Source organism: Cherax quadricarinatus, chromosome 18 (genome assembly GCF_038502225.1).
Source record: "Cherax quadricarinatus isolate ZL_2023a chromosome 18, ASM3850222v1, whole genome shotgun sequence".
Taxonomy (NCBI): domain Eukaryota; kingdom Metazoa; phylum Arthropoda; class Malacostraca; order Decapoda; family Parastacidae; genus Cherax; species Cherax quadricarinatus.
Genome location: NC_091309.1, coordinates 5,119,922 through 5,134,453, shown reverse-complemented (window position 1 = coordinate 5,134,453; position 14,532 = coordinate 5,119,922). Strand labels below are relative to the sequence as shown.

Genomic DNA, 14,532 nt, shown 5'->3' with positions numbered 1-14,532 from the left:
CTCCTCCTCTGCCTGCCAGAACAGCCAGTTAAAGTGTGGCAAGAAAATATCCCTCACTCACACTATCCATGAACTATAAAAGCAACTTCCAAGAACTTTCAAAATGCCTCTTCTCATAGGCCTGGCCTGACCTTCTCAGATGCCAACAAAAATCAAACTGAATAAATATTAGCAAGGAAAAAACCATGTACCCATACAAATGGCAAAGTAGAAAAAAAATTGTGAACTCTGCCAAGTAAGTCCCATACATTATTAACCCTTTGACTATTTTGGTCGTATAGATACATCTTACGAGCCACCATTTTCGACATATATATACTCATAAATTCTAGTGGCTTCATATCAAACAGGAGAAAGCTGGTAGGCCCACATGTGAGAGAATGGGTCTGTGTGGTCAGTGTGCACCATATAAAAAAAAATCCTGCAGCACGCAGTGCATAATGAGAAAAAAAAAAGACCGTTTTTTTTTTTTTAAATGCCGAATTTGTGGTCTATTTTCGTATAGTATTTATGGTTGTATTCTCGTTTTCTTCGTCTCATTTGATAGAATGGAAAACATATTATAGAAATAGAGGTGATTTTAATTGGTTTTACTATGAAAAGAACCTTGAAATGGAGCTCAAAGTAGAGGAAATGTTTGATTTTTGCTGATGTTCAAAAGTAAACAAATGATGTCATTTTCCAATAAATGTCCAAGTAGCCATTCTAATATGCAGTCATGAATGGGGTAACAGTATTTATACAATTATTACAATATTGCAGTAGTCTGTATAACAGTAAATCTTCTATTTTTTGTTTGAATAAAAATTCAAAATAGAAAGCAAGAGTAATATCAGAGGGGCCTGGAGACGTGACTGATGAACAAAGAAAATGTTATTTTAGAGCCAGGAATGTCTGCATTGTTTATTCTGGACCCTATTTTGAAATTGCCATATTTTTTCATTTTTGTGAAATTGGCCAAATTGCAAATTTCTGACCACGTTATTGGGTAGTTGAAATCGATAAATGGGCAGATTCTTGTTCTCAATCGATAGAAAAAATGGAGTTCTAAAGAAATAGCTATGAGTTTGGTCGACTGGAACAATGGAATTAGCTGAAAATAGGGCTCAAAGTGGGCAAAATTGCCGATTCATAAATATTGCCGAGGTCGTTAACTTCGCGAGAGCGTAATTCCATCAGTTTTCTATCAAATTTCATTCTTTTTGTATCATTACAGTCGGGAAAAGATTCTCTATCATTTCATAAGATTTTTTTTATTTTTTTTTTTTTTTTTTTTTTTTTTTTTTTTTTTTTTTTTTTTTTTTTTTTTTTTTTTTTTTTTTTTTTTTTTTTTTTTTTTTTGAAATTTTGCAACACCAGGAGACAACTCAGGATTTGGGGTTGTGACAGTCAAGGGGTTAAATATGCTTTTAAGGGAAGCATAAAAAACTGTTAGGAAAAATATTCCAGAGAAGAAGCCTTGAAACTAGTCACAGGTGTTAGGTAATGGTAACAGGAGCACCATCCTCTAAAAGGAATGTGAAATGAAAGCCTGTTGGACTTTATTGTGTTAGGTTAGGTAAGGTTTGTCAGGAAACAGGACAAGTGTTTCCTGACCAAGGTTGACAGAGGCCTTTTAGTGGCTTACCGGTCCACTTTAATGTGTTTCTCTTAATGATATTATTCCTGTAATATAGTAATCCCTTTACAGTTTAGAGGCCTGGTCTGAGACTGGGCCTTAGAGGTAGAGGTAATAATCCTGAATCCATTAACAGATATGATGAATAAAATGTTTGTCATGACATACACTTGAAGTTAACAGGCAAACAAATAAAGAGAATACTCAATATAACTATCTGGTGATAGTGCATGACCAGTGTTTAAAAACATGACCGTGACTGTTGCAAGTAGAAACCTGTAAGAAATGAGAACAGTGTAACTATTTCAAATGTTGCTATGAGAAAATCTGACAGTGATTGCCTAGTTAACTTTAAATCAGTTCTTTATAGAAGATATGATGATAGTTCTGAGATTTATTAATTTTCTAAATTTAAAACTATTGCATTCAGTGTTTAAGCCCTATGACAACTTATTTTACAATGACAAGAATGAAAGAGCATATAGACTAAATTTACCATAAGCCCAGGTGATATATAGTGGCCTGTTCCATACATTTGCACCATCTGCCTCATTGCTCCTCCATTCACCATATCATATACTTTTTCTGTATCCTTATGCACTAAGTGAAAGTTCTTAGTCTTGAGGTATTGTTCACTTATATGGTCTACATATCCCCTACACTTCCTAAATCATGTTCCTCTGTAATCCTATTTTCTATCTTATCCTTAATTCGGCAATGACTATCACATACCCAGTATATTCAACAGACATATTTCCTTATAATTTTTACACACACTTCTTTTCCCATCATTCGAAGGAACTATGCATGCTCTCTACCCATCCTTAGGCGTCTCCTTTTTTCATGCATATATTGAAAAGAAAGATACACTAACTATTCCAAAACTGTATCCTCACCTGTTTTTAATATTTCTGTCTTAATCTCGTCTATCTTAGCTGTTTTACCTCTTTTCATTCTACTCACTACCTTACACACTTCCCAACACTTGTATGACTTTTCTGCAGTGTACTAACATAATGCCTGGCATTGTTCTTCACCTTGATTGGCCATACCCCCTTCCCCACGTATTTTTATTAACACATCGGCCGTTTCCCACCAAGGTAGGGTGGCCCGAAAAAGAAAAACTTTCACCATTATTTAATGATGGAGTGAGTGATGGTGAAAGTTTTTCTTTTTTGGGCCACCCTACCTTGGTGGAAAATGGCTGATCTCTTTCTTTTCCTTCCTTGCTGCAACCCCACACACTCAGCATCTTTCTACACTTTTGTTTTTTTGGGCTGAGACACTCACCTCCACTTCACAGCAGGTTTCCAGTTCTCCAGTGTTATTATTACTTTACTTCCAAGTGCCTGCCCACTACCAGTGCAGTTATTAGACATCCATTTGACAGCCAGTGCAAAATATATGTAATACAAATCTTCATTCTTTCAACACACCATCCGTATCCCATCGAGGCGGGGTGGCCCAAAAAGAAAAACGAAAGTTTCTCCTTTTACATTTAGTAATATATGCAGGAGAAGGGGTTAACACTACAAATATGGAATGAAAATCATATAGCACTGTATACAGAGTGATATTAAACAAGAGTTGCAGTTCATAAGGCATTTAAAAAATTGTACAGTATAGTGTTACTGGGAATATTTTATTTTCACAGGTGGTTACATTATGGTATCGAGCTCCGGAAATTTTGTTGAGTAATAGCTATGCTACACCTGCTGATGTCTGGTCCTGTGGGTGTATATTTGCCGAACTTTTCCGACGAAAACCTGTATTTGAGGGACACACAGAACCAGACCAACTCCAAAGGATATTTGAGTAAGAATTTCCACTCCTAGGTTATAAAAAACTTGTTTACAAGTAGACCAATTCGTAAATTTGCATGAATATGGATAATTTTTATGAATTTCTTGTAAGCTTAAATTTACATTCATGTCACATGTACTTTTTACAGTATATTCTCTTTTTCAAACAGGCCTACACACACTCTTTCTCCCCCCTTTTATTGAAAACTCCAATGCAATATATATTTTTTTTACAAACCTGACATTTTAAGAATACACCTCTTTTTATATTTGTTCTATCAGTAAAGCTGATACCAGTATTAGGTTTTTGAGCAGAGTAAGATGACCTGATATTTTTTTATATACTTGTATATATTGCAGTGTGATTGGGACTCCACATGAGAATGACTGGCCACGTGATGTGTCACTATCACGAAGTAACTTCCGTCACCATCAGGGCAGGCATATCAGAGATATTGTACCTGAAATCACAGATGATGCAGCAGACCTACTGCAGGTAAATTTTTATATAGTTATAGTTGTAGGATGTTGGAGTGTGATATGTCATCTTTACTTGAGGGTAGTGTGAGAAGGTAGAATACAACAATCTTGGTATAGGGTGGAGGGAAGTTGGGAGTTGGAATACAACAATCTTGGTATAATAGGGCCCCACTTATACGGCAGGTTAGGTTCCAGGCTACTGCCGGAAAGCAGAATGCCATTTTTTCCACTTATAAATTCATATAAATGCCAGATAACAAGTTTACACTAACATATATTAAGTTAGCAATAGAACTAGGCATTAACAACAATAAAAAGTAAAATACACACACAGTACACCCATTGCTTACCTTAAAATATTTGCAGTCCTAATGTAAGGTGAGAGGTGAGTTTTATTTGTAGGAAGTCAGGTTTGGGAAGTTTGGTAGCCAGCCAGGTCAGCCCACCCCACCCACATGTAATATGCTACAACATTTAATTAAAGTGCTCCAGAGCGATAAAATACATATACACTATATTCATTAATTACCTTAAAATATTTTACTCTTAATGTAGGGTGGGAGGCGAGTTTTATTTGTAGGAAGTCAGGTAGTAGCCAGCCAAGGCAGCGTTCCCAGCCCACACGTAATGTAAACAAACCAGGCAAACGCATCTGGTTTTTGTTACTTTACATTGTGTACAAGTTGTCTCCACATTGATACAGTAGAATAAGTAAAGAGAAACACTCCCATTCTCCTTTAACACCATTTTTAGAAGAAATGACGCTCTGAGTGAAGGCATATGAAAGGAATAATTTTCTAGTTACCCCCAGTAATATTATAGTGACACATTTCCTCTGATTGTCACCTGGCTACCACATCTCATATTTATGTTAATTTATTCTACTGTGGGGTGTATTTATCATGTTTATATGTTACGTAGCATGTTTATTATACAATTTTGAAAAATATAGATGGATTAACGAAAATGTCTATATGTATTAAAGTAATATATGACGTTTAATGTTCCCAAGAGATTACATATTACGTCAAGAATAGAGAGAGACTTAGTGATTTTAATGTGTACCTGCATGCCAGCACAGTGTGTAAGTATATTTAGGTACAGGTACACATAAGTATAATTATCAGAGTACAGTGGACCCTCGCCTAACGAACGCATCGCATAACGTTAAATTCGCCTAATGATGCATTTTAATGCTAACATTTTGCCTCGGCTAATGCTAAAAAACTCGCCTAACGATATTCGTTCTCGGGTACCAATTAATATCGTTAGTAAGTAAGTAAGTAAGTAAGTTTATTCAGGTATACACAAATACAGTTACATAGAATTATCATACATAGCAGCATATGTGTAGAGAACCTAGGATAACCCAAAAAAGTCAGACAGAGTGACTTATTTCCATTGGGGTCCTTTGCTTATTTCCATTGGGGTCCACTGTACCGTACATATAAAATATGCAATAACTTTAAAACACTTTAAATTTTGGAAAGTTTCCAAACATAATAAAGAGACGTGCTCACGGAGAATGTAAACAAACTGGGTGGGGTGCGCCGTATTTGAAAGACCGTTTGCCATATAGCAAGTTTTGGTCAAATTTGAAATTGCTGTATTAGCGGAAAGCCGTAAAGTGGGGCCCTACTGTACAAATAAATGCTCCGTAAAATGTTTACACTATCATACATTAAGGTAGCAGTAGAATTAGGCATTAAAGAACAGTAACATACACATGGGGGTTAGAATACAACAATCTTGTTATATGGGCGAGAGAAGTTGGATTGCAACAGTGTTGTGCTCCATCTACCCCTTACTCTTACTGTATCACTGAATAATGATCTGACATCTCTGTTGCTCCTCTAAAATCATCTACATCCCAGTGTTTACCCATTACAGTTTTGTCTACTAATACATAATCTAACTGCTCTCATTGCATCCCATATCATGTCTTGTATAAATATGTATTTATCCTCTTTGTTTTCTCAAAATAAGTACAATGGAACTCTGGTTTTTGTCATTAATCTGTTCCAGAAGGTCGGCCGAAAATTGATTTGTACGAAAACTGAAATAATATTCCCCATAAGAAATAATGTAAATCCAGTTAATCCAGTCCAGACACAAAAATATTAACAAAAAATACATTTTATAGAGAATAACTATAGTTTTACATACAGAAAACAATGAGAAATAAATATAAATGACTAATGAAATGGATAAATAAACATTTAACATCACATGTATGCCACTTTTGTATTTTCCTACGAGTTCTTGCTTGAATTCTATCATGTTTCTCACCTTCTTTACTAAAGGGCTGTCACTCTGAACTTTCTTTGGCCCCATGATGGCTTATTTAGCAGTCACATGCACAAAAAACAATGGATTATTACAAAATGTTTCGGATGAATGTGCAGAGTAATGCTCACTGAACGAGTAACAAAGGCAGACCTAGTCACGAACGTATGAGTGGCCACATCTCGTGGGCAGGCGGACACGTCTGGTATGGACGATTTCCGAGCAGACATACAAAAACAAAAATTTTGCCAAAAAAGGTTGTCGAAAACTGAATTGTATGATAACTGGACCAGACGAAAACTGGGGTTCCACTGTATTACCTATTACCAAACTCTGCAGACAATTACATTAATGGACTTACCTACTAAACCATCTATAACTGTCTTGCCTGCTTAGCATTAAGTTCTCCCAGATTATTATCATAACTAAGCACTAAACCCAGAAAGGTGAGGTTCCCCAGAGCAATAATTCTCCTGCTTGGCTCAAAACTCCCTAACATTCACTTAACATTTCCAAAATCACTCTTCTAAACATCTCTTGCTCTTAGGTGCATACTTACTATAACCCATTTCTTGCTTCTCAACTTATTCTAACGTACATAATTCTTGAGTTTATAACACTTTTAAAAAAAAGTTATTTAAAATTACTGCTGTATCTTCCTTAGCCCTGGTTTTCTCAGATACACCTGGCTAAATCTCATTTAACCCTCCCCATTAAAATTCTCCCATTCCTTTTACTTTAGTTTCTTTTAGTGCTAAATCATCCAGTTTCTTCTCATTCATAACAGTAGAAAAATTTTCTTATCTGTACTACATGTTGGCTGTTTCCCCCACATACATATGGTGACTAAGGGTGAGGTTGGGGGGGTTAAACAAAAAATAAAAGATTGACCAACATTCATTCAGTCACTGTCTTGGCAGAAGTATGCTGATATCACAATTCAAATGACCCTCAAAACTAAACATATATTCACAGTAATGTACTTTATTTTTATATTTATTAACACATGGGAACAAATGGATTTGACAGTTAAAAATGGGAGAGGAGAGTTATTAAATGGAGAGTTAGAGGTATTGGGAAGATGTAGGGAATATTTTGAGGAATTATTAAATGTTGATGAAGATAGGGAAGCTGTGATTTCGTGTATAGGGCAAAGAGGAATAACACCTTGTAGGAGTGAGGAAGAGCCAGTTGTGAGTGTGGGGGAAGTTCGTGAGGCAGTTGGTAGAATGAAAGGGGGTAAGGCAGCTGGGACTGATGGGATAAAGATAGAAATGTTAGAAGTAGGTGGGGATATAGTTTTGGAGTGGTTGGTGCTATTATTTAATAAATGTATGGAAGAGGGTAAAGTAGCTAGGGATTGGTGGAGAGCATGCATAGTTCCTTTGTATAAAGGCAAAGGGGATAAAAGCGAGTGCAAAAATTATAGGGATACAAGTCTGTTGAGTATACCTAGTAAAGTGTATAGTAGAGTTATTATGGAAAGAATTAAAGAGTAAGATGGAGAGTAGGATAGCAGATGAACAAGGAGTCTTTAGGAAAGGTAAGGGGTGTGTAGACCAAGTGTTTACAGTGAAACGTATAGGTAAACAATATTTAGATAAGGCTAAAGAGGTTTTTGTGGATTTGGAAAGGGCATATGACAGGGTGGATAGGGGGGCAATGTGGTAGATGTTTAGCATAGGAGGTAGGTTACTGAAAGCAGTGAAGAGTTTTTATGAGGGTAGTGAGGCTCAGGTTAGATTATGTAGGAGAGAGGGAGATTACTTCCCAGTAAAAGCAGGCCTTAGACAAGGATGTGTTATGTCACTATGGTTGTTCAATATATATATAGATGGGGGTTGTAAGAGAAGTGAATGCAAGGGTCTTGGCAAGAGGTGTGGAGTTAAAAGATAAAGAATCAAACACAAAATGGGAGTTGTCACAGTTGCTCTTTGCTGATGACACTATGCTTTTGGGAGATTCTGAAGAGAAGTTGCAGAGGTTGGTGGATGAATTTGGTAGGATATGTAAAAGAAGAAAATTAAAAGTGAATATAGGAAAGAGTAAGGTGATGAGGATAAAAAGATTGGAGGAGGTGAATGTATTCAGATATTTAGGAGTGGACGTGTCAGCAGATGGGTCTATGAAGGATGAGGTGGGAAAAGGGCGAGTGGTGCACTTAGGGGTCTGTGGAGACAAAGAACTTTGTCTGTGGAAGTAAAGAGGGGAATGTATGAGAGTATAGTTGTACCAACACTCTTGTATGGGTGTGAAGCATGGGTGATGAATGTTGCAACAAGGAGGCAGTGGAGATGTCGTGTCTGAGGGCAATGTGTGGTGTAAATATAATGCAGAGAATTCCTAGTTTGGAAATTAGGAGAAGGTTTGGTATTACCAAAACTGATGAGAGTAAGACACATGTGCAACATCTGGGTATCTTTATTGTAGACGTTTCGCCATCCAGTGGCTTTATCAATACAAATTCCAGGACATAACTTGAAGACAGTAGAACTATGTACAGAAGATGAGGTAATCAGTCCCTCAACCTAGGAGTAGGTGCGAACAGCACCATAGTCGTGGAGAATCTCCACGACTATGGTGCTGTTCGCACCTACTCCTAGGTTGAGGGACTGATTACCTCATCTTCTGTACATAGTTCTACTGTCTTCAAGTTATGTCCTGGAATTTGTATTGATAAAGCCACTGGATGGCGAAACGTCTACAATAAAGATACCCAGATGTTGCACATGTGTCTTACTCTCATCTTGTCGGTATTATATACCATTCGTACACATTACCAAAACTATTATCCAGAGGGCTGAGGAGGGGTTGTTGAGGTGGTTCGGACATGTAGAGAGAATGGAACAAAACAGAATGACTTCAAGAGTGTATAAATCTGTTGTGGAGGCAAGGCGGGATAGGGGTCGGCCTAGGAAGGGTTGGAGGGAGAGGGTAAAGGAGGTTTTGTGTGTGAAAGGCTTGGACTTTCAGCAAGCATGTGTGAGCATATTTGATAGGAGTGAATGGAGACAAATAGTTTTTAATACTTGACGTGCTGTTGGAGTGTGAGCAAAGTAACATTGATGAAGGGATTCAGAGAAACCGGCAGGCCTAACTTGAGTCCTGGAGATGGGAAGTACAGCGTCTGTACTCTGAAGGAGGGGTGTTAATGTTACAGTTTTATAACTGTAGTGTAAAGCACCCCTCTGGCAAGACAGTGATGGAGTGAATGATGAAAGTTTTTCTTTTTCAGGACACCCTGCCTTGGTGGGAATCAGCCGATGTGTTAATAATAAAAAAATAACACATCACCCGTTTCCTACCAAGGCAGGGTGACCTGGAAAAATAGAAACACTTATCATCCACTCCATCACTGTCTTGCCAGACCACCCTTCTTTCAGAGTGCAGGCACTGTACTTCCCACCTCCAGAACTCAAGTCCAACCTGCCAGTTTCCCTGAATCCCTTCATAAATGTTACCTTGCTCACACTCCAACAGCACATCAATTCCTAAAAACCCACTTGCTCCTATCCAACATGCTTACTGGAAATCCAAGCCCCTTGCACACAAAAAAACCTCCTTTACCCCATCCCTCTAACCTTTCCTAGGCTAACCCCTACCCCGCCTTCTGCTACAGATTTAAAGGCTCTTCAGTAATGTACTGTATATATTTTTTGAGTATGCTATAATGTAATACACTTTTTTTTAGAAAAACACACTGTAGATTAAATTTATACTGTGTAGATTATGGTATTAACAGGATTATTTTTCTTCAGAAAATGCTTAAATTTCTACCGAGTGTGCGTATCTCGGCCATTGAAGCCCTTCGTCATCCGTACTTCCGAGGGATGAACACGCCTCGAGTTATGGCCACAAGCAACAGGTCAACACCTACTCAACAAGTTCTAAGCCCAGCCCCCCTTGCTACTAGTAGCCCTGCCAATATGCACCACCATCACCATCATCACCGTCACGTTGCAGCTAGTGCTTCCAATACGACCAGTGGTACAGTCGACAACCCCTCAAGGCAAGCTGCATTACCCTCTCAGGTTACTACTAATGATGAAAATAACCCCAATGCAGGTAACAGTGCCAATACAAACTCCACAATATTAAGAATCCCGGAGCCTAAAATTACTGAACGTGCCATCACAACCGCCAACACATCTACCAATACAGAACCCTCAGCCACAGTCACTACCACAACTCCAGCAAGTGGTGGTGGTGTTACATCTTCCCCTGAGAGTAGCTCAAATACTGTGTAATTTATTGTAGCATCCTACATAAAAGATAAAATTTAATAGGACACTCCTTTCATTGGTGATTTAATGAAGGATGTGTTTTGCATATCATTATTTTACTGAAAATTTTTTATTGGCTGAGGTATATTGTGAAAGATTGACAATGTATTTGCAAAAATTCATAATATGAATGGACAGATTATTCTTGTGCCTCAGTATATATCTGCATTATTTTTTTTGAAATCTCAGTTATGTGCAGCAGCTAAAGCTTGAGTGATGCTATAAATTAGCTGTACTAGTTTATGAAAAACTGTACAAATTGATACCTGTACCATGAGCAATACTAGACATGTCCCACCTTGGTGCCTTGCTTTTGGTATCTCAAAGATGTCGTAAACTATTGTGCTCTCCTGCAGTAGGAGTTATGCTCCATATTATGCTTACTAGATAGTTCCTTGTGTAACTCTGCTTGTCTTGAATGTTCTGAAAAAGTGCAAAGTTACTGGTTAAACAGTCAACTTTAAAAATTCTTATAATCTTGTGTATCACCTTACCTTAAAAGCATTCCCTTCAACATTCCCAAGAAAAAGAAAGCATTTCTCAAGTACCAAGTCACTAAGTGGTGCGGAAGTTGTTTGTTGTCGCATTTGTTGACTGTATGATTGATGAATGTTTTTTTTTGTTTTTGTAATGGGAGAGAGAGTGGAAATGCAGACTTTTGTGTTGGACTTAGAAGTGATTACCAAGATAATTGACTTGTGTTCCTGCCTTTTGTTACCGAGTTAATGAATGTTTATGGTTCACTGAAATGATAGGTGCCCGTTTTGATTTAACAGTTGTCATGGGACAGTTAGTTTAACAAATATACAATTTAGTAAAATTGTTTAAATTTTTTATAGATATTGGTACTTAGGTGATATATGTGCAGAAATATACATCTAATGCTCATGACCAAGGTGAAATGTGTCATCATGCATAGATGGCTGTTAAACAAGTCTATACTCCACATGGGTATTATGTTAGAATTTTCATTCTTATAGTGAAGAGAGGTTGTAATTTATTTATGAAAAATATATATCTATCAATGCAACAGGGGAAAAAAAAAAAAATGGCTTCATCAGCAATTTCATGAACTGATTATGTTGTCGTCTTGACTTTTTAAGACCCGTGATAGTTATAATGCTAGTGGTTTCTTACACTGAAGAAGCTCAGCATTACTGTTTTTCAAGGATGTATTAATTTAACCCTTTCACTGTTGTGATCCCCAAAATTAAAAGTGCAGAGAGTGTTGCAATTTTCCAAAAAAAAAAAAAAAAAAAAAAAAAAATCTGAAATAGTAAGAGAATCTCTTTCTGAAGGTAATGACACAAGAATTGTAAAATTTGATGGAAAACTTGTACAATTTGCACCTGCATAATTCCCTGAGTGATTTTGCCTAATTTGAAACCAATTCCATTATTCAGTTATTTCACTAGTATGCCTTCAGTTCTACTGATTGACCACAAGAAACTGCCCATCAAAAGTGAACACAAGTCAGTAATTTGTCCAATTTTACATTAAATTCAGCAATGAGCACTGCAGGTCTTCCAGCCACTAAAGCTACCTTCCCTGTGTTCATTAATCTAATCACCTGTCTAGGCCTCTCCGATGTTACAAACCTGGATTTTGAATAGAGCATCAAAAAAAAGAAATAAAAGTTTTATCCTATTTCTCAGATTAATAAAATATAACCAAGAATGATTGGTTATGGTTTAATCTGTTCCAGTAATTGAAGCAGCCCTAGTAAAAACTCATGAAACAGACAGGGGTGATAGGAAGGCCCTACTTACCCTTCCTCAAAAAAATCACCAAAAATCAAATATTTCTGCCACCTGAGGCTTATTTTAAGTTACTTCTGGTCTGAAACCTACCAAAATCACCTAATTCGCTAGTATGTCTTTCATTCTGTCAACTGCTATTAAGAAATAGCCAATATAAACACAGAAGTTTGCTTTTCCCATAATGCACTGTGGGGGGTTAGGATTTTTTTCATACTGTGCACCCCCACTACACAGACCTATTCTCTCAAGTCTAGGTCAAAGTTTACTGCTTACAGCATATTCCAGGGTGCCATGATTAAAATGCAGAACTATGTGAATGATACTGGTGTCAGTAATACAGATCTACAAAGTATCAATGAAATTAAAAGTACTGACAATGTTGGGATTTTTCAAAACAATACAAAGATTATTTTTTCTTCTGAAATGATAGAATCTTTTAATATAAAAAAAAAATTGCGAAATTTGATGGGTAACTTACAGAATTACGCAGGTGCAAAGTTGGCACATCTGGATATGATTTACGAATAGGTGATTTCATCCATTTTGAGCCTTGTTTTAAGTCAATTTCATTGCTTAATATGACCAAATTCTTAGCTGTTATCCTAGTATGTCCCATTCTATCAACTGAGCACAAGAAACTGCCAATCAACTATTAGAATTGCCTTATAGCAGTTTAAAATCAGAATCCAAAATAAATACTGTATGCTAGAATGCATAATGTTTATTCATTAATTACATTACCAGGCCTCTCCTATATTACACTTACCCTCCATTTTGAATCTATCATACAAATCAAAATTTTACCCTGTTTCTTGTATAATAAACCAGGAATAATTGGTCATGGTTTAAGGCATTCTAGTAATTGAAGCAGACCTAGTAAAAACCGATAAAACAGACAGGGAGCAGGAGGGCTTTACTCTTCCTTACGAAAGTCATCAAAAATTTAATATTTCCACAACTTTGAACCCTATTTTGAACTAGTTCTGAAATTGACCAAAATCATTTCTATTACAGTAGTATGTCTTTTATTCTATCAACTGATACCATGAAAAAGCCTATAAAACCCTAAAAATGTTCCTAGAAAACACCTCAAATTCATAGTTTTAAACCAAACACAAGGACAGGTTTTTTTTATACTGTGCACTCACCGCAGATGTATTCTCTCGTGTCTGTGGCAAAATTTACCGCTTGCAGCATATTTGGGTGCACTAACCCTTGGAATGACCTCCAGGAAGGTAGACATGAGCAACACTGGCATCAGTAATGTTGATCTGCCAAAGAGACAGGGAAAGGGTTAATGATGCATATATCCAAATAATTTGTTTAAAGTAGATGCATCAATGCTTAGAAGTTAATTAACCCCATGTATAGTGCTGCAGTGAATGTCCCATTCAGTCTGGTATTTATGCCTGAGTGCTTACTTACCCCCCTCCACTTTAAATTAAGGTAAATATAGGGGATAAAAAATGTAACTAGTTTTCTATCTTATACTATTTTTCTACAAATGCTTTATAAGGTATTTTATGGCAAGGTGTGTATAATAGATTATACATGTATAGGAGTACATTAATAGGAGACTTTTTATAATTAGTTTATGTATAGCGAAAACAAAATTCCTCTATTTATAATATATATTAAGCAAGTGCTTGGGGTTTAATTACAATTAATTATGTTTCTGTTAAAGGAAACAACAATATTAATTTTTTTTGAATTTACATCATCTGGCTCTGATGTGTTTTTTATTACACAGCTTTGCATTTTTGTGTACATCTGATTAATAGTTAGTGGTATAACCAGAACTGTTTCTAGGTCTTGCACCTTCCTAGTTCTTGCTATGTAGTAGCAAATATATACATATTTCAAACAGTCTTGTGATTGATGCAGGTTATTTCACTCTTCCTGCTGAGGACAGCAAAAATAATTTTATGATCTAAAGCAGTATCATTTATATTCAGAAATCATTGTAAAATACATGCTTGCATCATCACTTGCTGCCCATCTTTACATTTGAGATTGTCTTATTTTTTTAGTTATTATTTTTCACTTAAGAGGATTTATGGTTTTTGTGAATATTGTATTTTGTGAAAAATTAAAATGCACAAATCATATATTGAACAACGTCAGATGAAATGCAGAAATGATGAATTGAGCAATGTTAACAGCTGAAGTGCATTGTTCACAGGTTGAGTCAGATGCTGTTAAGCAATATCCGGGTCTCATTTAAATAGTATCAATACCCCCTCAGTCATTACAACTAAGTTTTGGTTGCATGTGGTTTAAGAGCTGTAGTAAAATATCAGCTT

At 36.4% G+C, this 14,532-nt stretch overlaps 2 protein-coding genes across 2 annotated transcripts in view; one reads left to right on the top strand and one right to left on the bottom strand.

Moving 5' to 3' along the window:
- LOC128689293 (Cyclin-dependent kinase 4) overlaps positions 1-13,963 on the top strand; it is a 564,556-nt gene extending 550,593 nt beyond the window's left edge. The window contains exons 7-9 of the mRNA XM_070086124.1: positions 3,273-3,433; positions 3,781-3,916; positions 9,945-13,963. Of these exons, the coding sequence (XP_069942225.1) occupies positions 3,273-3,433; positions 3,781-3,916; positions 9,945-10,433 (786 nt within the window). The 3' untranslated portion in view covers positions 10,434-13,963. The remainder of the gene's footprint in view (positions 1-3,272; positions 3,434-3,780; positions 3,917-9,944) is intronic.
- ChLD3 (Chitin and LDLR binding deacetylase 3) overlaps positions 10,755-14,532 on the bottom strand; it is a 77,977-nt gene continuing 74,199 nt past the window's right edge. Inside the window, exons 12-13 of the transcript XR_008407142.2 lie at positions 13,378-13,500; positions 10,755-10,892 (exon numbers count right to left, since the gene is read on the bottom strand). The gene's annotated coding sequence lies outside the window, so the exon portion shown is untranslated. The remainder of the gene's footprint in view (positions 10,893-13,377; positions 13,501-14,532) is intronic.